We start from the raw sequence: 23341 nt of genomic DNA on the forward strand, positions 1-23341 counted from the left end.
GGATGCCAGAGGAATTCCATCCTTAGATACAGGAAAAACAGGCTAAAGAAACCTGCATGATACTAGATCCTGGATGGGAATGCAGGTGCAAGTTGGGGAAAAGGTTTGTCTGCAATGGTTAAAGGGTAGTTAAATAATTGCTTAGTTAGATGTATTCCTATTCTAACCAGAAATATATCAACAGTTACAGAAAAATTAGATAACTTTTATGATAAACACTGAAAAAATATCCAGTGTCTAAAAATAAATATAGCAAAAAGAAAACAAAAATTTTATAGCAACAATTAAACAAAAACCAATAATACAAGAGATGTGCTCCAATTAAAATTCCAAAGAAACCCTACCCCAGCAAGAACAGCAGAAAAGAGGGAGCCACACAGCAGACCAGGGGGTCATTAGGATGAGCCTTGAAGTTCAAGGCTTCTGCCCTTGTTGGCTGCTCTGAGCTGACTGGAGGGCAGCCAGGGCCTGGTGAAGGGCAGTGTAGCCACACAGACATTCCACTCTTAGCAGCAGGACTGAGTGCCAGGAGGAAAATGTTCTCAGTAAATGCAACAAAATAAAGACTTGAGTTGATGAACCTGGGGCTACGCACAGTCCCCCAGAACAGTAGGACTAGGACGGCAGGAATGTCCCTAAAGGACAGCTTTTAACCTCTCTGCTTCCATACGGTTCTCAGTAGGACTGCTGTTCCTGAAACTCACTTTACCCTCCATGGCTAGAGGCATCCCTGTGGGGGCTGTTGTCTTCTGGGGCACCGAGTGAGGGACTGCTTAAGAAGGAGGAGCCTAGTGTAGGCTATGAGGAGGAGCTGTTGGCCAGGGCCCCACTGGAAACACGGCAGCAGTAGAGGCTGGTGTCAGCGTTGTGCTGATATCGTCTGGTGGTGAGTCAGCTGTGAGGATGAAGACAAGGAATGAAGGATGGCCCAACGTTTCCCGGCTTGCCCCTCAGGGAATGGACCGGTGCAACAGTTCGTTGAAATTGAGGAGAGCATGGAGAGGCCAGCCTGAAGGGGATCTGGAGATGTACTGGGTCTTAGAAAGCTATTAAAGTCTGGAACAGGCAGTCTGGACAGGAGATCTATTTTAGGAGTCAGTACTACTTATGGTCCTCTGAAGTAGGAGCTCCGAGAGAGCTGCCCTGGAGTCTCCTCATCCCAGAGAGAGTGCAGGTGATGAGCTAACGGAGGTGTGGGGGGGTGGGGGAGGGGAGGCCACTGGAGAGAAGGAAGGAATATGGAGGCTACAAGCTGGGATGGCCAAAACAAGAGGTCAAGAAGAACCATTATGTCTCAGGCTGAAAAGCTGTGTGAGTGAAGCCAGCTACAGAGAAGGAAGGGGGGGAGGGGACGGACAGAGAGCCCTGCTTGTCCCGGGGAGCAAGAGGGGACCCTAGATGTCCAAATCTCCATACTAGTCCCCCCTCTATGAGTGGTACGGAGGGCTGTATTTCTTCATTCTTCATAGTCACACTGACCTAGAAAATTCAATTTGAACAACTTCAGGACTAAGTAAACGTATTTTCTTTAAAAACTTGTATGGAGGCTAGGCGGTGGTGGTGCATGCCTTTAATCCCAGGACTCGGGAGGCGGAGGCAGGTAAATCTCTGTGAGTTCGAGGCCAGCCTGGTCTACAGTGCGAGTTCTAGGACAGCCAGAGCTGTTACACAGAGAAACCTTGTCTCAAAAAACCAAAACAAACAAACTTATATGGAAACTTAGCCATCCTACAAAGCCCCCATTTCATGATAAATATTCTGTAATGTCTTTTTAATTCCCAGACATTCAGCATAAAATGCCAAAAATACAGGATCTCCTAGCCATAATGTAAGTGAGAAAGATTGTGTATATTAAGAGATGCCTTCCCCCACAGAAGTTGAGGTCACCAGAATAGTAAAGGTATGGGACCTTAGACTAAAAAACGGAAGTTACAACAGGCCAGTTTTATTTGGGCACAGTATCTACACACATGTCTTTCAGAAGTCCTGTGGCTGCAACACACTTAAGGCGCAGGTGCACCACACTGCAGGATATTTCCTCTCCCTCGCCCCACCCACTAAATCTGAGAAGTTGGCTTGGCCTCCAGGACCCACTCTGTAGCTCTACCCGGTTTCACAGTGCCCCCTGCAGGCCAATGAGTATAACAAAGGGCAAGGTGGAACTTCATAAGGCCTCGTAACTGAACTTGGTTAAAATCTATTCACCTCAGCTAGTCAGAATCAAAGTGTCTTTCTCTGTCAGTGGAACCCATGGGCCCAGACTCGCCACACGTGTCACTTAAAGGAATAGAAACAGAAAAGTGGAGGAAGGCGGGTGCTGGGGATGGCAAACCACAACCCCGTACACTTCTCCCGGCCTCATCAGGGGAGCCCAGGGGCCTGTGGGTGTACAGGCAGCCCCTGCTTGCTTTTTAGCAGCTGACTGGTGAGCAGGCATTCCCCTGATTATTGTTTATTTGTGGCGTGCCCACGGAAACCTGATGTGCACAGTGCCCAGCAGACAGGCACAAACGGGCTCCTCGGGAGGGGCCTCCTCGCCACAGCTCTTGTACCCAGAGATTTGCATATTGTTGCAACATTGTGACAGGTTTCTTTCCTGCATGGTGCTTTTACCGTGAATGATAAAAAAAAAAATAATTATATGACTTACATAAAGCCTTAGTGTGGGAAGGGAAGTATTAGCTATTACATTTAATTACTTAATGTGGAAACGTATTCACACTGTGTAAAAGCCCAGCGGGAAAGTACACCGCGGTTCCCTGTCTCTGATCTTGCCATTGGAAAAGAAACTGAGTGCATGAGAAGAGGGATTCCCAAGCCTACAGGATGCTGAGGCATGAGCTAAACCCACACAAAACAGCGACCCTGACTTACTTACTGGCCGCAGAGTACAGAGCCTCCTGGGCACGAAGGGCCTTCTGTGACGCAGGAACCAGCAGTGGGCACTGAGCACTTCCTCAGAGCCAGACCTCGCAGCTCTTTCCAAGCATGTACATTGTACAAACCTCACCTCCGGCAGAGGCATGCGCAGTTATTACTGCTGAGTCCCACGTAAGTATAAGCAGAGGCACAGAGAGATTAGAGAGCTTGCTCTCAGCTCCCAAGACTCGTCTCTGAGAGGGAAAGCAGCTCACCACGCCTTTTGTGTCTCCTTACGAAAGTGGTACATGGCGGGTGTTAAGCAGGACAAAAAGTGTCTTGTCTGGGTTCCAATGGCTTCCTCAGAGCCTGTTCCATCACATGGGTCAGAGAGCTGCAGTAGGCCCTAGCTCTTTCCCACTCAGAAAGGGCAGCCCGCTTTGCCTTGTTACACCCACTCCTGTTGCTGCCGGATGCTCTTACTCATAGACTAGAAGGCAGTGTGTGCCTGATCCTGAAGTGGTTTGCCATGCCTGACTCCAGCCTTCAGCACCTAATCTTTTGCATAAGTCTGTCCATTAATTCTAGCAGGAGTAGGGAGACACGGCTATGGGACTTCCCAGTTTACCTAGACACAAGTAAAATAGGAAAAGCCCGTGAGTCCCCCGAAAGGAACTTAGCCCATAGTCCCTGATTCCATGTGCTCCCTTGGACAGACCACCAGCTTTGAGGGTTCTCATCAGGTCTGTGGACTCCAGCCTTGCACGGTTCTGGGTTTCTATGTTCCTGGCAGCCCCATCATGTGTGACAAGATAAATGAATTAATGCCTACATTTTTTCCCAATGCAACTCCAGAGCCAGTATGTATGAAAAGCACACATTCCCAGGGCTCTGCATTCCTCCAGCCATCCTGGGAGTGTCCCATCACCATCCCAGCGAGGGCCTCTTCAGGGCAAGGACCTAGTCCTGGCCCGCTCTTGCCAACTGTCCTACAGTAACCAGCTTTCCGTGTGGGAAGCTGTCCGGAGCTTCTGAATTAGCACACCACAGGATGAGCCTGAGAAATCCTCACTGCCTCGCGGGCTGTAGGCCGTGAGCAGCTGGGTGCTCTGTTGTGCCTTCTCCATCAGACGCCACTAATCTGCATGATTATTTAGATCTGAGTGGCACCCTAATGCAATCTAATGCAATAAGATTTATATTATCTCTGCTTGGGGTCAGCTAACCATTGATTCCATGGTAGTCCCTAAGACCGGCCTTTCACAGACACAACGAGGCTTTGCCACAGCCACCGCTGTTTCTGGCTGGATTGGGCGCCTCTTCCCAATTTATCCAGTTCCCCACTTCTCAGCTCCATAGGACTGAGAAAAAAACAGGCTTAGCCTTCCCTTATGCCCAACCTCTCCACACCACCTCACAACCTGTCCCGCTCAGCTCAGCTTGGAGTCTCACATCCTTCTCCAAACACTTGCTCCTCCAGGCCAGGAACTTCCCACTCCCTTTTGGGATCTCATGGCCTAGATTGCGTATAAGCCATCTTTTGTCTGTGTCATTTTAGACCCTGCTCCACAAGGAGGGTTTGGCCACTCCCTCTGGTTTCCTGTTGACTGATGTTTCTTTTCCCTGTCAGGGTTTTGTGGTCAGGGACCCAACTTTGATTATTTCACATTCAGACCCACTCCAAGGCTTTCTCTTCCATCCTTTTCTTTCTGCCTTTCTTTTTTTTCCATCACTTCCCTGTTCTCAGTATTCCTGTGTCCTACTATGTATTCTAGGTCTCCCTAATCCTACGCTGTCTCCCCTTTACCACCTACCTTAAGTGGCCTTTTCCACCAGCTCCATCCGCATCTCTTGCTTTTCATGTAATTTCTGTGATTCCTTAATGGTTTTGTCATCTCCATTCCATGGCATCGAGTCTTCGCTCGCATGTGTTTTTGTCTTTTATATTTTTGGCTGTGAGCCTAGCCTTTAACGGCTGAGGCATCTCTCTGGCCCGGTGTGGTTTTGTCTCTTATGTTTTCCTTTTTTCACTTTCTGCCTGTCTGTGTCAGCAGCTCACATCTAGTCTCAGTTCAGCTCTCCCCTAGCGCTCCTGTGCTTCTGTGGCCAGTGCCCCCGGAGAGACCGGAAGTAGATCACTTTCCACATCAGGTACCAGGAAGGTCCTGGCTTCCCCTTTGCTTCTGTGCTTGGCTTTGCCAGACCATTATAAGACACATGATGAAGGTGAGCAAGAAGGAACATAGGATAAAAAAAAATAACAAATAATACCAAGGACATAATTTTCACCTTCAATTTTATATGAATGAGTAAAACTACCCTGGAATACCCATGAAAAATGTACAGTTTTATTGTGGCTTCCTACGAGCCATCACCTGTCGTGAGGTTTGTGTTCCTCTGACAGAAGAGGCTTCTGGGTCTGGGCAGAAGTGAAACAGAATGCAGTAGTCTGCAAAGGTGCAAACCTACAGCCTTCCCTGCGGTGATCTTCCTCTCCATATCAGAGATGGAGGCCCACCTGGCCGCCCAGCACACAGGCCTTCAATCCCAGGGAAGACCACACCTCCTCGGGCTTGAACCATTGCCTTTTGAGAACTTGGCAGTGAGCTATCTATATGAAGTTGAGTCTAATGAAATTAAGCCATGATAACCTGCACACTGTCACTAAGTCGACAGTGCCCACCTGACTGCACTCAAGAGCATCTCAAGACTAGTGACCAGATGGTGACCAGAAGGGCCTTGGTGAGCCCAAGAATCTCCGGCTTCTTCCTTCTCCATCTACGTACTTTGCTTCTAGCTGCCTGGTTCTGGCTTTCCCTTTGCTCAGCCTCACATGAAAGCTGAGCCTGTGGATGATACTTAGCAACGAGGCAGGCATATCTAGCTAATGACAGCCATAGTGAATACGCAGCTAGAGCTCCCTCCAGATTAGATGCAGGTCTAAGTGCTTTGCGTGTGTGCGCGCGCGTGTGTGTGTGTGTGTGTGTGTGTGTGTGTGTGTGTGTGTGTTAACTTGTAAACCTCACCTTAACCCTATGGTCAGCCCCATTTTCTACATAAGAAAAAAACAGGCACAGGGAGTATAAGCTATAGTTTGGATCTTGACTCTTTTGAGATGCAGATGGACCGAGCTGGAGAGATGGCTCACAGGTTAGGAGCACTGACTCCTCTTCCAGAGGTCCTGAGTTCAATTCCCAGCAACCACATGGTGGCTCACAACCATCTGTAATGGAATCTGATGCCCTCTTCTGGCCTGCAGGTGTACATGCAGGCAGAGAACTGTATACATAATAAAGATAGATATAGATAGATAGATAGATAGATAGATAGATAGATAGATAGATCAGAAGAAGAGGAGGAGGAGGAGGAGAAGCCCTAGTGGGAGGAAGTTAGGTCCTTGGAGGAGTGTCTGTGAAAAGTAGAGACCCTTTCTGTTTTCCTTTGCTTGACCACCATGAGGTGGACAGATCTATTCCGCCACTGCGAGCTGCCTCACTAGAGACCCAAAGCAGCAGAAACAATGCTGTGAACTAAAACCATGAGCCAAAAATCAACGTTCTCTCTCACTGATTGCCACATGCTCTTTGTCATGCAAACAGGGACCTGAGATACACAGAGTTGCCCAGTTAGTAAATGGCAGAATAGGATTTGAACCCACTGTCTCCAGAGGCCACGTTATGAGGACGCCAACCTCTGTCGACATGGTAGCACTCGCTTGACATCACTGAATTGAGGTGTAGCTAACCCAAAAGTGCATGTGAAATGTTTAGCATGAAGCTTTTGTGGTCATTTTCCCTTCCTAAAAACTACCTGCTGAAGCAAATGTTAATTAGCTGTCCATCACTCCGCCCAGTGGCTATGGGCGGCGGAGGAGGCGATGCAGGGATGATCAACCTTCCCTGGCTGGACCAGAGGGAGGCCTCATATCCTAACCTCATCCCAAGATGCTAGTAATTCGAAAGGGGAGCCACATGCAGCATGCAGGATGTTGCGGGGGGCAAGAGAAGGCTTCTAGCTCCACATGCGCCATCTTTCCTGCAAGCACCACCTTCCCTGGCTCTGAGGAGTTGGGCACTCAGAGGTTTGGTTTGCCACTTCTAAGAGAGCTGACACGATTCTTTCTAGCCCTGATGTTCCAACTCTACGGAACCCACTTGCCAGAGAAGAGGTTGGTGGCAAGTATAAGCTGGTCCTAGTCAAACTGATTTTATAAAAGAAAAGGTCTTTGTCTTCCACCTTCCTCTCTGCTTTACTCTCAAGCCTTTGCTTGGGAGTGAAAAGATAGGTGGGGAAAATAGTGTGTGTTCATGCACGTGTGTGCATATGAAAGAAAATACCTGACTCTTCCATGCCAGACGGTATAGAAGAAATATTCTTCCAAGCCCCTCATATAAAGACTTGGCCAGGTGTCTCCCTTGGACAGTGTATTTATTACTAAATTGGTGGGTGTGGGCTTTGCTTCTGGGACTGGTATGGGGCAAGAAGGAAGTAGTGGTTCTTGATATAATGGAAAGAAGAAAAAAACCGACAGAGGGGATTGAGACCTGGAAGCTGGATCTGAAGCCATCTTCAAGGTCCAGCTGATGGGACTAATGAGCCAAAGGGTAACGGGGTGGGAACGTGGGTCTATAGGTCAGGTGGAAGCTGCCTCTTAAAGGGACTCTGCACCCTCGGAGTTGCTCTGACCCCTCTGCATTCCAGCTGTGCCCATGTCTACCAGGGTTGGGTCAACCAGAGCCTTTGGCAATAAGGGACCTAGTTGGTTTCCCCAAGGTAATTTGCCAGAGGACAAGGAGGTCTATCAAAAGCCCCAGCAACACAGCTTCTGAGCAAGCCTTGCCAGTCCTGTAATGTGCAGCTATGGCTGGGGGTGGGGGTGGGGTGGGGGGTGATGACTCAGGGTCAGAGAAGCACAGCTGGAGGTTGACAGAGTCCCTTTAAATCTCTGCCCTCCCTCTTCCCCCCCCCCCCCCGGTGCGATGTGCACTAACAGATTAACTGTGTGTATCTGTCTTTCACCACTGCGGTCCACTCTTGCCTTTCTTCCTTCCCTCTCCTCCCTCAGAGGTATGGCGGAGCACAGCCAGTTTACCCATTTGTTTCAGGACTCCTGGTGGATGGAAAGATCCCAACTCCTCTTCCTTGTGTGAGCACTGAAACTCCTGGCCTCGCGCTTCCTCCTGTTTGTGTTATGTACCCCCACTAACATTTGCTTGCCACGTTTCCTAGGTTGCTGCTGAACATCCTACGGTCCCACTTTTGGTCCTGTCTCTCTCCCTTCTCTTCCTTGACCTCTCCTCCATTTTTCTTCTGAAATAGCTCTATTCCCAAACAACCAGCTCACATGTATTAGGTAGTCCCCAGCATTTTCCGAGATCCCCGTTCAAAGCATGCACACATGTAGGGTTCATTTGGGAGAGTCACTCCTACCCTCCCACTCCCAAATTAGCATTCCCTCTACCCTGAGGTAGAGGTGTGCAAGAACCTAGGAGTGCACTGGCTATTTCCCCGCTTAGAGCATGTGACATAACTAAAAGAGAGATGTCCCTGACTGAGATGTTCAGGGCATTGCTCCAGGGAACTGGCAAGAGAGCCATGGTTCAGGCTGACCCTAGGCTGACCTCTAACCTGGACTGCCTCGGCCCCAGTCCAGCTGCCCAAAGCCTCCTGGGACAACATAGGTTTTCTTTGGGCAGAAATGCCTGGGAACTTAGCGTCCCCTTTCCTTGTGGCCTGACCTCCTCTTCTAAGAATAATAGCCCTAGGACAGCCTGTCTTGTAGTTGACTCTAGAAGGAGATGGCTGGGAAGCCTGGGCAGTTTAGGGAGCTGGAGAGAGCCAGAAGGACGGAGGACCACAGGCTCGGCCCTTGTGTAGTTAAAAAAAAAAGAGCAAAAGAGAGCTGGCAGCCTTTGAGGAGCCCCCGGAGCACTCTAGCTGCTTCCAAAGCCTCTTACCAAACTCCAGACACCCATCTCAGAGCCCTGCTGAGTCAACATTGACTTGCCCCCTTAGGACAGCATTCCCTGGAAAACAAAAGATGCAAATGTGTTATAAAGAAGACAGCACTCCTTGGTCCTGGGTCCTTTCCATTCCACCACAGGGCACGTGACTGGCCTGTTATTGGGGTCTCCTGGGCCACGGCTCTGTGCTCTGAGACATGGCCCTTTAAGCTGCCACGCCTCCCACAGAGGCAATTACTGAGACCTGAGAATGCCACTTGCTCTTTGTAAGGGGGCTGCCTACCCAGCAGGCATTCTAAACACTTGGCCATACAAGTTGTCCGTGGACTTCAAAGGTGCTTCAAAAAGGCTTCTGCAGATTCCCATCTCTTTCCTCTTCTGAGTAAGTGGAAAGTCGATGAAATCCAGGCAACAGTAGTAAAGTTGCGACTCTGGTCTTTCCTCTCCGCTCCAAACCTCTACTACCTTTATCCCCTTTCTAAGGAGGCAGTAGCCCCTCCCACCAACCAGCCCCACCTCCCCAAACCTGAGCCCAGGGAGGTCCTCAATAACTCCCATCACTTTTGGCAGCATTTTCATCTTACTGAGACCTTATATCAAGGAACCTGGGCTGGTACTTAAGAAGCACCCCTGGGGGAACTGTTAGAGAGGCTTCCTAGGCCTGGAGACACTGCTATGCATCCCGTTAGGAAAGCCTTTACAAGGCGAACTTGCCCTGGGAGGTATGGGCATGTCCACTGCTTGAGTGGTTTGGTCCTTTGGTTCTCTCTGAGCTTTGATTCCAATCCTATCAACCACAAGACATCAGCCACTGACTTCTCTCCCTCCTGATGGGTCCTTCTAATAGAGAGAAGTGAGGCTACAGGTCCTATAGTATATACCATGTATGACATACCATATACTATATACTACACTAGAGGAGGTCACGCAGAAACAGCAGAGTCTAGCCACACCCTGCACCACTGTGTCTTATGCGTCTCACACTTCCTATACCCACGGCTACCTCCACCCTGAGGAAGTAGAAGGGTCCTCTGTGGAGGAGACAGAGAAGATGTGGACCACGTGACCTGTGAAAGGCAAGGCAGGAAGGTTGAACCTAATGCCTCCCTGCTACCCCTAACCCAACCAGGCTCCTGGCCAGACACGGATGTTTGGAACTCCCAACAGCAACAGTCAGGTGCCAGGACAGATGCCAGGACAGTGATTCTAATGGTGATGTTACTCTGTTCTTGTCTGTCTAATATTCCTTTTTAATCCCCATCCTGCCTGCCCCTCCCCTCATGTAGGGTTACTTTAGTGATCCCTGGAATGTTTTTGACTTCCTCATCGTGATTGGGAGCATAATTGATGTCATTCTCAGTGAAACTAATGTGAGTATCACTCTGCCCTCCCAGGGACCCTAGTCCGTCACCTCTTCTACCTCCTCCGCTCTTCTCCTCCTCTCTTTCTCTCACTCACTCTTTGTTTACTTCTTTTTATTTATTTATTTATTTTTTATTTCTGATTTTACCCACCTCCAGTCATGCTTTTTATTGAACCTGCCGTCGTCTTGTTGGGGGGAAAAAAAGCAGAAATCTGTTCTCCTTTTTTTCCCACTTGTCCTGGCTGCGCTGGGCCCAAGGGCGCAGAGCTGAGCGAGCGGAAGGGACAGGCTGCACATTGGTTGGGCCAGTCCTGGCTGCCTTCCGGGTGGCTGCCGTCCACCCACCTCGGAACTAACCTAGCTTTTGCCAGGCCTCTCCATCCTGCGAAAACCAGGTTGCCCAGGTTTGAGCCGCCAGAACTGTAGAATGGTAAGAGTGTCTAATATACCCACGTAACCTCTTTCTTTTCTCATTTTTTTTCTCTTCTCTCCTTTCTTTCATGCCTCTTTTATTTTATTTTTTTTTTCATTTCCCTCCTCCCTTTGTTTTGTTTTCTCCTCTTTTGTTGGTTTGTCCCCCTCTCTCTTTCCTGGCTTTCCTGCCCCATGCAGCACTATTTCTGTGATGCATGGAATACATTTGACGCCTTGATTGTTGTGGGTAGCATTGTTGATATAGCAATCACCGAGGTACACGTAAGTACATGGCGTCTGTGACCCCGCTGACCCCGCCTGCTCTAACATCCATTTGTTTCTCCCCTGCTTTATTTTCGTCTTTCATTTTTAGTTCCTGTGTCCCACCTCCTTATTTTTGTTTCATTTTTTAAAATTTTGTTTAAATTTGTTCAAATTATTTTTTTTCTTACTGCTTTGTTTGGATTTTTTTTTTTTTTAATCTTTGGAACGCACTAAGACTTCCTTTTAAGTGTTGGTTGCTGCATCTCTTTCTCTCTCCCCTTATTATCAGCCTGGCATGACTCACACTGTATAGGAGGGTGCAGCTATGTGAATTATGGAGCGAGAAAATGAAAGGTTCTTCACAAGTTCTGGGCAACCACTGGAGCTGGGACCCAAACCTTTTCTAACCCAAACTTCATCTCCAGACACCACCTCCCCTCCCCCTGTTGGTTTTCTAACACCCAGAATTGAGGCTAGGAATTTGCCTACATTGTCAGCCATGGCCTCCCCTCTCCCAAGAACCACCTGATTGTCTTCACACTGAACAGACTCTGTCTGCTTTGGCTAAACATTAGTACCCAATGCCAGACACTTGGAGGGAGAAAAGTACTGGTCATGTTTGGGATTTGCTTGTCCTCCCTTCTTGGGAGCCTGTAAAGAGCCTGGTGGCCAGGTGGTTTCCCGAGAGCTTTTGGGGTGGATTTTGTCTTCCCATTGCCATGGAAACAGGATCCATGTAAGAGCCTCACCATAGAAAGTGGACTATGTACCTGCCTGCTTTCTTTCCCCTTGCCCTTCATAGCCTTCCCCCGGCTCACTGGCCTCAGGCAGAGCCCACAGCCACAGCCCGGTTGCCCTCTCCTCCCCAGAGCTGCCTCCTTCTATACAGTAATTGCACATGTCTTCTTGTGTCCCTGGCATGTTCAAGTATCCTCTCTTTATCCATAAGCAAGCCCTTTTGCAGCTAGTCCTCCACATGTATTGTTTAGTTTTTGTCATTATTTTTCTGTAAGTATGAGACTTGGTGATGTCTGCATAAACCTTTGATGGATAGAACCATTGACTAAGAGCACAGAGCACCTGATTCTGGAATTTGACCTTAGCTGTTTGGGACCCCCTTGCTGTCCTCCACACATTCCACCCCCTCCATGCATCCTGGCCCGTTCCCAAGACTTTGAACTGACCTGTTCTCTCACTGATTCGATTCTCCTCTGTGTCATCACGGGCCTTAGGAAAGAAGACTTTACATTCTTTGTACATCCCTTCCTTTGTCCCCTGCCTAATGCCCTTGTTAATCCTACAGTTCCAGCCTCAACTGCCCCTCTGACTTTGAGACTTTCAGTTCGTCTTTATGTCAGTGTGTGTGTGTGTGTGTGTGTGTGTGTGTGTGTGTGTTGTGTGCGTGCATAGGCTTGACTCCTTCCAGTCAGTTCTGAGATCATTAATAGCAAAATCAGTCTTCCACAACTGCTGCTGACCCCCTCTCTGAGCAGACTCCTAGCATGCAGGCTGTGCGGACCCTAAGCTATATTCCTGTTGTTATTTGAGTCTCAGAACCTAAAGGCTAGACTCTATGCTCAGCCCATGTGCCATGCACTTTGCTGCCCTGAGGTCTTGCAGGGAGAGCCGCAAAAAGAAAGACAGGGAAGGCATGGACTCTGCCATTGGTATGTAGACACTAGTGCAGACTTGTATGGAAATCAGGGCAGAGGTCTGCAGTAAGAAAACACAGGGAAGGATGGCAGGCTGCTCCCTATGATGGCAGAAGACCCATGGCAGTCCCAAGAGTCCCTCTGGTGTCCTTTTACTGCTGGCAATGCCCACAGCTCTCATCCTGCCATGACGTCTCTGTGTATGTTTCAGTAAAAACAAAGACCAAGCAAATATACTGTTCTTGTGTAAAATGTATAAATATGTGCTCACACACCAGCACCTATTCAAAAGCCCTGTGTAAACTGTAAAGATCCATAGAGTAAAAACTTCAGCATCCAAGCAAATGGCACCCTCTCACAATCCCTGCCAGCAACTAGACCATCTCCTTGGCATTCTCCTAACTTACAGCCCACATGCACCAAATGCGCCCCCTTTCCCAGCTGCTGTTATTTACACTCATGGAGGTGACCAGCAGGTGCAGCCATCAGAGGAAGTGCAAGCCATCAACAGCCACAGGACCCAAGTCTTGGCAGCCCTGTGGCCACACTGTTACCAGCAGCCAGTAGGGCAGCAGTGACCTAAGAACAGCCCACCCATACTCTGCTGCCTGTAGGCAATGCGCTGCTGCAAGGGCAGCGCCAGGAAAATCCTGCATCCCTCCACCCTGCCCCAGGCCTTCCAAGGTCTCTCAACACACATACTATCATCATAAGCATAGATTCCCAGACACATCTTCTAGCCAGAAGCTATCCGTGATGGCTTCTTACCTGCAAGCCATCACCCCCGGCTCCTCTGGAACCTGGCTGCGGTACTCTCTCCGAATCTCTTATTCACTCTAAAGTCCTTACAAGTCTCCTTCTGTGGGTAGACACTTCTTTGGCCACCTGGGATATATCTGTGTCAAAAAGACCCTACAGGGCCAGACGTGGTGGTGCACACCTTTAATCCATCCCAGCACTCGGGAGGCAGAGGCAGGCGTCTCTTTGAGTTCGAGGCCAGCCTGGTCTCCAAAGTGAATCCAGGAGAGCCAAGACTACAAGAGAAACCCTGTCTCAAAAAAATAAAATAAAATAAAATAAAAGTCCCTACATTCATGGGTTTGCATTCTAGCAAGGAAGCAGTATACACAGAGATAAAGGCAAGGAGGTTCAAAGAGGGCTGGTCAAGGGGCACCTGGCATGAACAAGCGAGAACTGCCATGTTCATAGCCACTTGGTGTTTGCATTCCTTTTTCTCCCTCTTTTTGAATGCTGAAGATCCAGAATGCCATCCTCCTAATAGCTGCAGGGCGCTGTCCCCCAGGACCGCTCTATGCCCTGACTCTGCCTTGCAGGGCTCTCTCAGACCCAGGCCTCTGCCCTCTCCCTAGCACATCATCTTGCCTAAATCCACCTGGTTCTTCCTTTGTGAGCCCTGTAGGGTCAGTGTGTGGTGTTACTCTACTCTGGCAGAGTCTCACTTCTCCTCCAGTGCTGGGGTATGAAATCAAACCTTCTAAAAATGTTCCAAAGTTGATCATAGAAGTTCTGGTAGCATCGCCCCACCCCCACCCCACCAGGGTTGCTCCCTGATATCCCAAATGAGAATCAATTTGAGGATGTGGCCAACGGCCTTTCTGAGCACTTTTTCATTATGCCCCCGAAAGGATTTTGAACAACAGAAAGTGTGAGAAGACCACATTTCCTACATCATGGCTGTAGAGAACCATTTTCAATTGTACATTACGAAGTCATGGTTATGTTTCCAGCCTAGGCCCGGGGAACCAGGTGCCTTAGAGAAATTGGCCTGGGCCTCAGTTTATTTGAATGTGGTAGGAGTTGGATGCGGAGGGCTGAGAGTTTGTTGTAGCTCCTGGCCTTTGTGGTCCCAGTATGAGGTGAGGTCCCCACTGTACTCACCTCTCTCTGGGCTCCCGTGTAGCTCATGTGGAGTTATACAGGGACAGGGACAAGAGAGACCTTTCCATGGAGAACTGCAGGCACTGGGGTAGTGCTGGGTAAAGAACACCAACCCTTGGGGGCTTCTAGGCAAGATCACGGAGAGAAATGTAGAAGAATTACTAGATACAAGGCGTTGGGCCACAGAAATGATCAGAACAGAAAAATAAACTAAGGACTGATGGCATTTGCTGTGACCTTGACTGGTTAAGAGGAAGAAGGAAAAGAGGCAGCATGAGACCTAATCCTTGACCATGTCAGCCATCAGTCAACTACGTGACTCGTGTGAGCCCCTGCACATGTGAAATCTTGGCCCAGGCAAGGCAAGCAAGCTGCCCAAAGCCTTCTAACTGAGCGATGTCAAGTCAGTGATTCAAGCCATTTCGTTCTACCAACTCTGGCACTCCCAACAAGGAGCTACAGCCATGCCCTGAGATGGCGTCAGCATAGCATCACTGCAAGCAGCCGTTTGTGGCTTCTGTCACTCACGGGCCCTCATCTGGTTCCATCCTGCAACTGACCCGCACACAACTGTCACCAACTTCCCTGTGCTGATGGCCCAGCCAATGGATGCTGGATATGCTTGGAATGTTCACACAGAGCATGTGTGGGGACCTCATGGAGGCAGGGGCAGGAGAGAGACTCCAGGGAGAGCAGGCACGGGCATGGAATGCACGCCATATCCACAGGCCAAATCAACAGGGCCAAGGAGAGAGAACAAGAGGAGAAGGAACCAGGGCAAGGAACCAGGGGTCTGTTTCAGGAAAGGATAACTTACAGCGCTAGCTCCAGGCCCCCTCACCAGCATCCCTGGTGCCGCCTTTCCCCAACAGCATCTTTCCACCCCAGGCCCTCAGGCCTGACTTCCAGTTACCAGCCATTTTTTATGGGCTCCCTAATAATGAAACCTATTGACTCCTTCCCTGGCTCTAATTCCTGCCTGCATTAGAGGAAGGCCTGGCGATGGACACTGCTGCCTGCTGTGTATCCATCCATCCCTACAAATATGAGGAACTCACAAAGTAGAAAACAAGGCAAATATGAGCATAGGCTTAAACTACTTAGCTTGGGGCACGTAAACATCCCATAGCAATGGCTCCAGGCCTCCTTATGTAGCACACCAAGGTGTTTTCACCTGCAGCTAGGAAGGTACTAAAGACCCGGATGATCACAAGAGGTTGTCTAGGGAACACCATCCGGCCTCCCAAGGCTTCGTCCCACACAGAACTCACTGGGTGGTTATGTCCTGACTCTGCTGTGAGTTGTGTTTCTGCACTTGGAGGCACAGGCCTCCGAGAGCCCTTCATCCCAAGCTGCCCTGACATCTTGTCTCCTGCTGTGATGCTTGGGGTGATACAAAAACAACATAGGACCAGAGAAATAATCAGACCTAAGCCTAAATTTTGAAGTAAAATATAACATAAGTAGATGACATCTCAATCTAAGCAACAGCATGCTAAGTACAAAAGCATCAGAAGGGACGATGGTCATGGTGAACGAATCTTTAAAGTCCTTCCCCGAGTGGGGAATCCCTGGTGTTCAAGTGAAAAATAAACTAATTTATTTCTTTGTGATGGCTAGAGGCTGGCTTAGTGGGGCCAGCCAAGCTGGTGGATTTTCTAAATTGCCCCCATTTTGGTCTTATTCAAGATGAGATTGACCCAGAAGTCCTTTAAGGGCTTGCCTACAGTCCTTAGAAGTGATGGGTGGCTGTGACGATGTTAGGGTGAACCTAGGAGCAAAGCAACAACCCAGAACAACCATGCAGCAGAGCCCCTGACATGTCTACAGAGCAGATGGCCTCCACATGGCTCTCTCATTCCACTGCCAAAGCCCTGGAGACATGGAGCTCTCTATCTGGTACTCCATGACCAAAAGCCCTGGACCAACGCGGGTGAGCTGGGTTGGGGGTGGAACAAAAAGATATACTAAGAGATGAAGGCTTGAGAGGCTGTGGAAGCTATCGCATGTCAGTGGAAGAGGCCTGGGTGCTTAGAGAAGAAATGTCCTGCACGCATGGCTGTGTGTGTCTGTGTGTGTGTGCGTGTGCGCGTGCGCGCGCACATGTATATGTCTGTCCATCTGTTTCTATCTGTTTCTGTGTTTTGTATCAACCTGTAGCCAAATCCTACTGACCCATCCCCTCCACACATGCAGACTGACTGGGCCATCAGAGCAGAAGCTCACATAGACTGCGTACTGTAACGGCTAGAGAAGGAGGCGCTTCTGTCCCCTCCCCCACCTACTCTTTCTACCATCCCCCAAATGATCAAAACCAACTCTCTATGGGACTGCAAGAAAATATCTAACTCCAGCAATTGGGAGGCAGAGGCAGGCGGATCTCTGTGAGTTCAAGGTCAGCCTGGTCTACAAAGTGAGTCTAGGACAAGCCAAGGCTACACAGAGAAACCCTGTCTCAAAAACCCAAAAAAAGAAAAAAGAAAAAGAAAGAAAGAAAGAAAGAAAAAAATATCTATGAACAGTTCTTTCCTTCAAAAAAAAAAAATCTCATTACGTGTTTCCTTGTTTGTACCTTAAAAACAAACACAGGGCCAACATGTGAAGGTGAAGGCCTAGGCTACAGCACCAGTGGGTGAGCTCAGTCAGGGATAACTACAGTAGCAAGGGCCCATTGTTGGGGTATCCCCGCACCCAGGAAGATTACTAGGGAACCTGGGAGAGGAGGGGCTTTAATGTGCTCCTGTGAGCTCCTGTCACCAAGCAAATTCAGCACTCTAACCCAGAAAAACAACTTCTTGGGGCACTATTGACATTCTCCTAAGTTATGTACAAGGCCTCCTCCAGGACTAAGGAGCAGTCACACACACTGCCGTGTCAATAGCCAAGGGTCCCTATCTCTGAATTGAGCTCTTGGCAAGGCCATGTCCAGCCTGGGCCTAGGCTTCTAGGGGGAGAGTCTTTCTGGAGAGGGTTCGTGACTGCACCCTTAGATCTTCTTCAGTCACAATCCAAGTCCAGCCTTCTCTAACTGAGGGGCTGTCACCCTGGAGCTCCTCCGCCTAGCCGTGTGTGGACAACGATGGGCACGCGGGAACCAGCATTCGGCCTTCAGTCAGTACTTCACAGTGCAGGCTAAAGTATAGAAAGTGGGGATCCTGAAAGGTCAGCTTGAAACAGGCTCACTGAAAATGGAAATTGAGTTCCATCCACAAATCTGGAAAGCCTCCCTTCCTCCTCTGTACTGGGCCTGAGTCGTCACACTCGTAGCTAGAGGTGGTCACTAAGTGGGAGAATTTTGTGGGTCCTTGTGGCCATGTGGCCCGGTGACACACAGCCCGTGCCCTCACTAGTGTCCCTCGCCCTGCCAGGCTCAAGCTTGTGTATTTCTTTCACTTGTTTCCTTATGCCCTCTCCTACCACTGTGTTGTTCCTCTGTTAGCCAAGACTAGAGTACCAAGCTCTTCGTTGGAGACTCATTACAGCTTATCTCTGTCTGCCTTTCTTTAAAGCCAGCTGAACATACCCAATGCTCTCCCTCTATGGTAAGACCAGCCCTCCGGACCACATTCCCAGCTTCTGTGGCCCCCCCCCCCGCCCCTCCTCCCTCCAGCCACCCACTTCTTATCCACCCCGATTTCCAGAGCCCCGGGAGCTTAGCCCAGCTCCCGTTGCATGTGGCCACCAGTGTCCATTGTGTGCCTTACCTGCCTGTGCTCACGTGAGCTGTGCAAGGGTGTGTGTATAGTGGTGTTCCTCTACTTCCCCCAAGCTTCCTCTGGGTGGTGAGTCACCGTGATCCACTGGGAGAGAACTGGACCCTTGCTATTTCCTGTTAAACATCCCAAGGACTGGGTTTCCTCTGACGTGGGAATTTGTGAAAGATGCTTCTGAGAACCTGTGATGAAGGCTCCCAGGAGAAGACAAATGTGGGGGTGGGCCCCAGCTAGAAGGAAAGGCAGTTCTACTTGTTTCTATCATGACCCGGTTCCCCCCGGGCTTTGTGTGGAAGGCTGTGTGAAAGGCACATGCTGGGTTCTGCTATGGCACAGGATTGGGCCCTCTAGTCTCTCTACTGTGGCCCTGAGACTTGGTCTTATGTCTTTCCAAGTCCCCCCAAGTGCATTACATTTGCACTAGAGTCATTTTTCTGCAACATGTGGGAAGCAGGAAAACAAACAAACTGAGCCACTCCCAGTAGAGGAGTGTAACTTTCTTTTGGCTGAGTGGTAGACATGCCTCACCGCATGACCTTGGAGTCTCTCTGGAATGGCTTCCCCTAAAAGCTCCATCACATCTTTCAACCCGGGCTGATGACTCCCCAAATCTCTAAAGACTAGATTGAGACCTGTAGTGCTGATTCCTATAGCGTCCCACCCTGGCCAAAAGGCTACCTGGGAAATTTTTTGTCTTTTGGTTTTTGGTTTTGGTTTTTGTTTTTTTTTTTAACTCATCAGGCCCAGGTGTCTCCGTGACGCCAGCTTTACAAATGATTGACACCCACAGCTGAAGTCCCCACGTAAGCTTGTTTTGTTGTGTTTTTGCTGTGGGTGTTCTTTTTTTCCTTTCTTGAACATGGTAGAACTGATACATTACTGAGCTCCCTGCATGCTTCTCTGAGGAGCAAACCTCCTTCTAAGGACAAAAAGAAATAAATAAAACCTAGAGGAGGCAAACAGATGCAGATGTTAAAGAGCCAAAGACAAATATGTCCTGGGTAGGACCAGCAGCCCACAGGGCTGGCCTTAGGCATTCCCAACACCTGGGAGTCTGTCTGCTGCCTGGCACAGCTGGCGTCTTAATAGCAATTGGGATGGCTCCAATCTTAATATATAAGAAACGTTTTGACTCTCCATCCTATATAGAGGGTCTGAAAACCAGGACTCTCTGACTTGGTTTTTTTCAGAGCCTTCCCAGTATGGAGGGTGGTGCTGATCTGGAAAATCTGCCCCAAATGATCCTGCCTACTTTGGGGTCAGGGTGGTAGAATACATCACTCCAGCCTGTTGCCCCTTGCCTATTCCTCAAGTTTATTATATACAGCCCCCCCCCCCCGATAGAATCAAGATAAAGCCATCCAGAAGGATGGTCCAGAAGGCCACAGAGGAAGGACGGAAGGGCTTGAGCACTAAGGAATAGTCCAGGGTACAGGTAGGCATGGCGCCGTAAGAGAGAGAGATACGCATGGTGCGGTAGGAGAGCGGGCCTGATCTGAGAAACACTGTCAAGTACAACCAGAGGACATGTTAAAGGGACAGGTCAGGATGGGACAAGAGAGCAAGCAACCTAAGACCCCTCCTTCAGGGGGTGCTTTGAATGGGAGCCATAACAGGAAATTATAAGGTCCTTTCTCTCCCGGTGCTGCTGCCAGCGGGGCTGGATAGGCTGCACTAGCCTCAGGGAAGGCGGAAGGGCTCCCACCAGCTCTCAGAGCACTGGAACACAGCCAGTTGCTCACACAAGCAGGAGGGCTAAGGGTATAGTCAGTTCTTGTTCTCAGGTACGGGGGCAAAAAGTGACATGTGTGCCCAGAGACCTGGCTTGGCATGTGTCTGTGCCTCCAAGCTCTTTCAAGACTAGGAAGCCAGTAGTGAACCTCTGGCCACAGATTCCCAGCAGCCCAGAAATTCTAACCCCTCCCCAGCCCCCACAACCTCAATGCTGCCTCCATCTCTTTCTCTCTGTCCAAGACCTTACAGCAGGTACCCCAAGTGGCACTCCATAGTGTTCATATACCAGGCTCAGCCTTTTTGGGGACTCAGTACCCAGGATGCCTCTCCTGCGTTGTCTGCTGGCATCGTCAGTCCTTCCAGGCTATGGACCGCTAGAGAAAGTCCCAGAGGTCCTGAAAGGGCAAGTCCAGAGGCTGTAATGAGGTGTGGGACAGTGGCCCTCTCCCCTTATAACACAGCAGCCCACTACCACCATTTTCCAGCAGCCACTTGGGGCAGGGCCATAGGAAGTAGGAAGTGGGGGCAGAGAGAAGTGAGAGCTGAGTGGCCATGGCATGCTCAGAAGCAGTTTCAGACAGCTGGGAGCATGAAGTCATCACCATCCCACCTCCTGACGGGGCCCACTTCCACTCACAAGGCAGAACCCCCAACTGAGAAGATAGGAGCTTCCGGGATGCCTTTCTCCCACCATGGGAGGGCAGGAACCTCTGGGGCACTAGCTCTGTGCCCAGATTCCAAAAGCTTGTAATATTTGAAGAACTGGGAATTGTGGGAATGAGAAAGACAGGAAAACAAAGCCATAGACACGGGGCTGTGTCTTAGCAGAGACCTTGGGGATGGGGCTGCCGACCTAGAAAAGAAAAGGTGTTGGCTTTCGCCTCAGAAACCGGAAGTTGGGGCCTAAGAAAAAGTCTAGTGCAGCTGACCCCACCCTGGCCTGCCTCCTCTCAACCAATGGCTGTTTCTCAGAGGATCCCCCTCCTACCCCGCCTTCTTGCTGTGTTAACTGCACCCCCTGTTGCCAACGGGTTCTAGAGTGCAGAGGAGAACTCCCGCATCTCCATCACCTTCTTCCGCCTCTTCCGGGTCATGCGCCTGGTGAAGCTGCTGAGCCGTGGGGAAGGCATCCGGACCCTGCTGTGGACCTTCATCAAGTCCTTCCAGGTAGCCACGCCACTCCCCCTTTGTGAAGCTTGTAGAGAGACAGCCTCCACTCCTCACAGGAAGTAGAATGACCTCGTGTTCTACAGTCAATTTCTCTAGGGCTCCATAGCAGAGCCAGACCAAGAAAGAAACCGCTCCATGCCAGCGTAGGGGCTCAGGGCTGGCTCTCGCTCTGTTATAAATGGCCGTGTGATTGTGTGACAGCAATGTCATGGTACCTGGCTTTCCATGTTCTGAAGGGAAAGAGGGTAAACCTGAGATTCCGAAATCGAGGGCTCAACGCATTCCAAAGGATTTACTGGAAAGGGGGGGGGGTGCTTTCTAAGTGTAAAGTTCATGAAAAGCGAAGCAGTTAGGGCACGTGGATTTCTGGGAAGCAACCACGGTGCTTCGGAGACACCATGAAAGCCAGCTTCTCCTCCCACGCATCCACTCTTAGACTGTCCTAGACCCTGCAGCTAGGGCTCTGTGTCCCCTGCTCAGATAGGGCATGGAGTCTGTCTCCACCCAGATGTGCTCAAAACTATGGTTGTACCCAGAGGACAATTGTCTTATGGTTCCTTGCCTGGCCTGTTTGGAGTCCCTTCAAAATTTTAGCTCTGTGGACAGTGCCACGCAAAGCTCTCTGGTGGATGACCTCGTAGTCCTCAGCTGCACACAGAGCCAGTGGTCCTCCAACCATGCCCCACCCTGCTGGCCCCTTGACACCTAAAATGAGAACCTGGGGCTCCCCACTCAAGACGCTTCTCAGGTCAAGGTAGAGGGGCGTTCTAAGCCCTAATGGGATCAAGATAGGAGGCTGATCCTGCCTTGGCTCTTAAGATACCCCAACATTTTCTTGTAATGGGGAGTGGCTGAGGTGACCTTGAAGAATGGGACTTCATCAGGGAGCCAAAGAACCTGCCTTAGATTTAAAAAATTGTGTGATCTCTCAGTGCCATCTAGTGGCAAATGGGCAACATATTGCCTAAGCCAGAAAGCTAGGTTCCCATGATCCCACAGAAGGTGTTGAGAGCCATAGGCAGTGGCCGTGGCTCCGTTTGTGGAATATACCAGATGACTAAAGTGTATTGAACCAAATTATGTGTAAGCTAGTGTGTTGTGTGTTTCTCAAGCCTTAAAACCATTTCAGTGTCACACCCGCTGCCAATGAAGCGTTATCATTCCTCATCCTTCAGATCAGGAAACAGGTCCAGAGAGGTCAAGTAACAAGCCCTCCGCGCCACAGCTGGAAGGCGGGCAGACAAGATGCGAGCCCATGATTTTTTACATGTCTCCTTATTAGATGTTTTCATGGCATTGGTGCTGACTGCTCATTTCTAGCAAAGTCACTGGAGAAAGATGGGGTATAAGCTGCCTCCGCCCCCCCCTTTTCTCTGGTAACTACAGTCATCTTGTTGTGTGACTTCCATCACCTCCTCCTCCTTTGTGCAAATATCTAACTGTAGTTTGAGGAAACACTATGATGCTACTCCCATTATTCTAAAGTCTGCTTTTAAAACCAAACTATGGACTGGGACCAGGGCTCAATGGTAGAAGCCCTCAGCTCCATTCCCAGCGGATGGATGGATGGATGGATGGATGGATGGATGGATGAGACAGAGATTGAGATGGGGGGGCGGGGAGGAGGAGAGAGAGAAAAATGGATGGATGTGTAGATAGAGATAAATAAATGATATAGAGAATAGATGATGGATGGATGGTGGACAGACAGCCAGATAGATAGACAAACAGACTGACTGACTCCTGAAATGGAAAACCAGAGCCCACCTCTCAGGCTCTCTCCTTGGTGCTCAGTCCTCCTGAGCTAAGCAGCAGCTGACTGCTCTGGAACTGGGAATGCAGTGCTTTCTGGGAAAGGATCCGGCTGGCCTGTACCCCTGGGTCTCATGGGCCCTCTGTGCTTCCTTCTAGGCCCTGCCCTATGTGGCCCTTTTGATCGTGATGCTGTTCTTTATCTATGCAGTGATTGGGATGCAGGTATGAGAAACTCGGCCTCCTTGGTCCCCTCCCCCAGCCCCAAGCACCATAGTCCTTCCCCTTTGTTCCCTCTCTCCTGACTTTTGTTCCTACCTGTCACTCAACATCCACAGAACTGGAGCATCCCCCAATAGGATGTAGTATAAGCCATGGGCACAAGATAGCATAAGGATCTCTCCTGCCTTACAGTACTAGGCTTGGGTTCTGCGGTGGGAAAACACTCATAAATTAAGGAGCAGGCCTCAGGAGAGAACAGCCTCATCTGAGAGACAGCAGGAAGTGGGTGTGTCCCGCCAGCATTCTCTGCTTTGTCCACATCTGATGTGCCTGATT

General features: G+C 49.8%; 1 protein-coding gene across 31 annotated transcripts in view; it reads left to right on the plus strand.

The window, feature by feature from the left end:
• CACNA1C (calcium voltage-gated channel subunit alpha1 C) overlaps positions 1–23341 on the plus strand; it is a 557751-nt gene that overhangs the window by 498339 nt on the left and 36071 nt on the right. For 12 of the 31 annotated variants that reach the window (XM_084766402.1, XM_084766391.1, XM_084766419.1 and 9 more), the window contains 5 exons: positions 10109–10192; positions 10798–10881; positions 17924–17956; positions 20900–21028; positions 22943–23008. In XM_084766402.1, coding sequence (XP_084622528.1) covers positions 10109–10192; positions 10798–10881; positions 17924–17956; positions 20900–21028; positions 22943–23008 — 396 coding nt within the window. The remainder of the gene's footprint in view (positions 1–10108; positions 10193–10797; positions 10882–17923; positions 17957–20899; positions 21029–22942; positions 23009–23341) is intronic. The other 19 variants (XM_084766397.1, XM_084766395.1, XM_084766406.1 and 16 more) reach the window with 4 other exon arrangements.

This window comes from Acomys minous, assembly GCF_964271855.1.
Source record: "Acomys minous genome assembly, chromosome: 17".
Lineage (NCBI taxonomy): Eukaryota > Metazoa > Chordata > Mammalia > Rodentia > Muridae > Acomys > Acomys minous.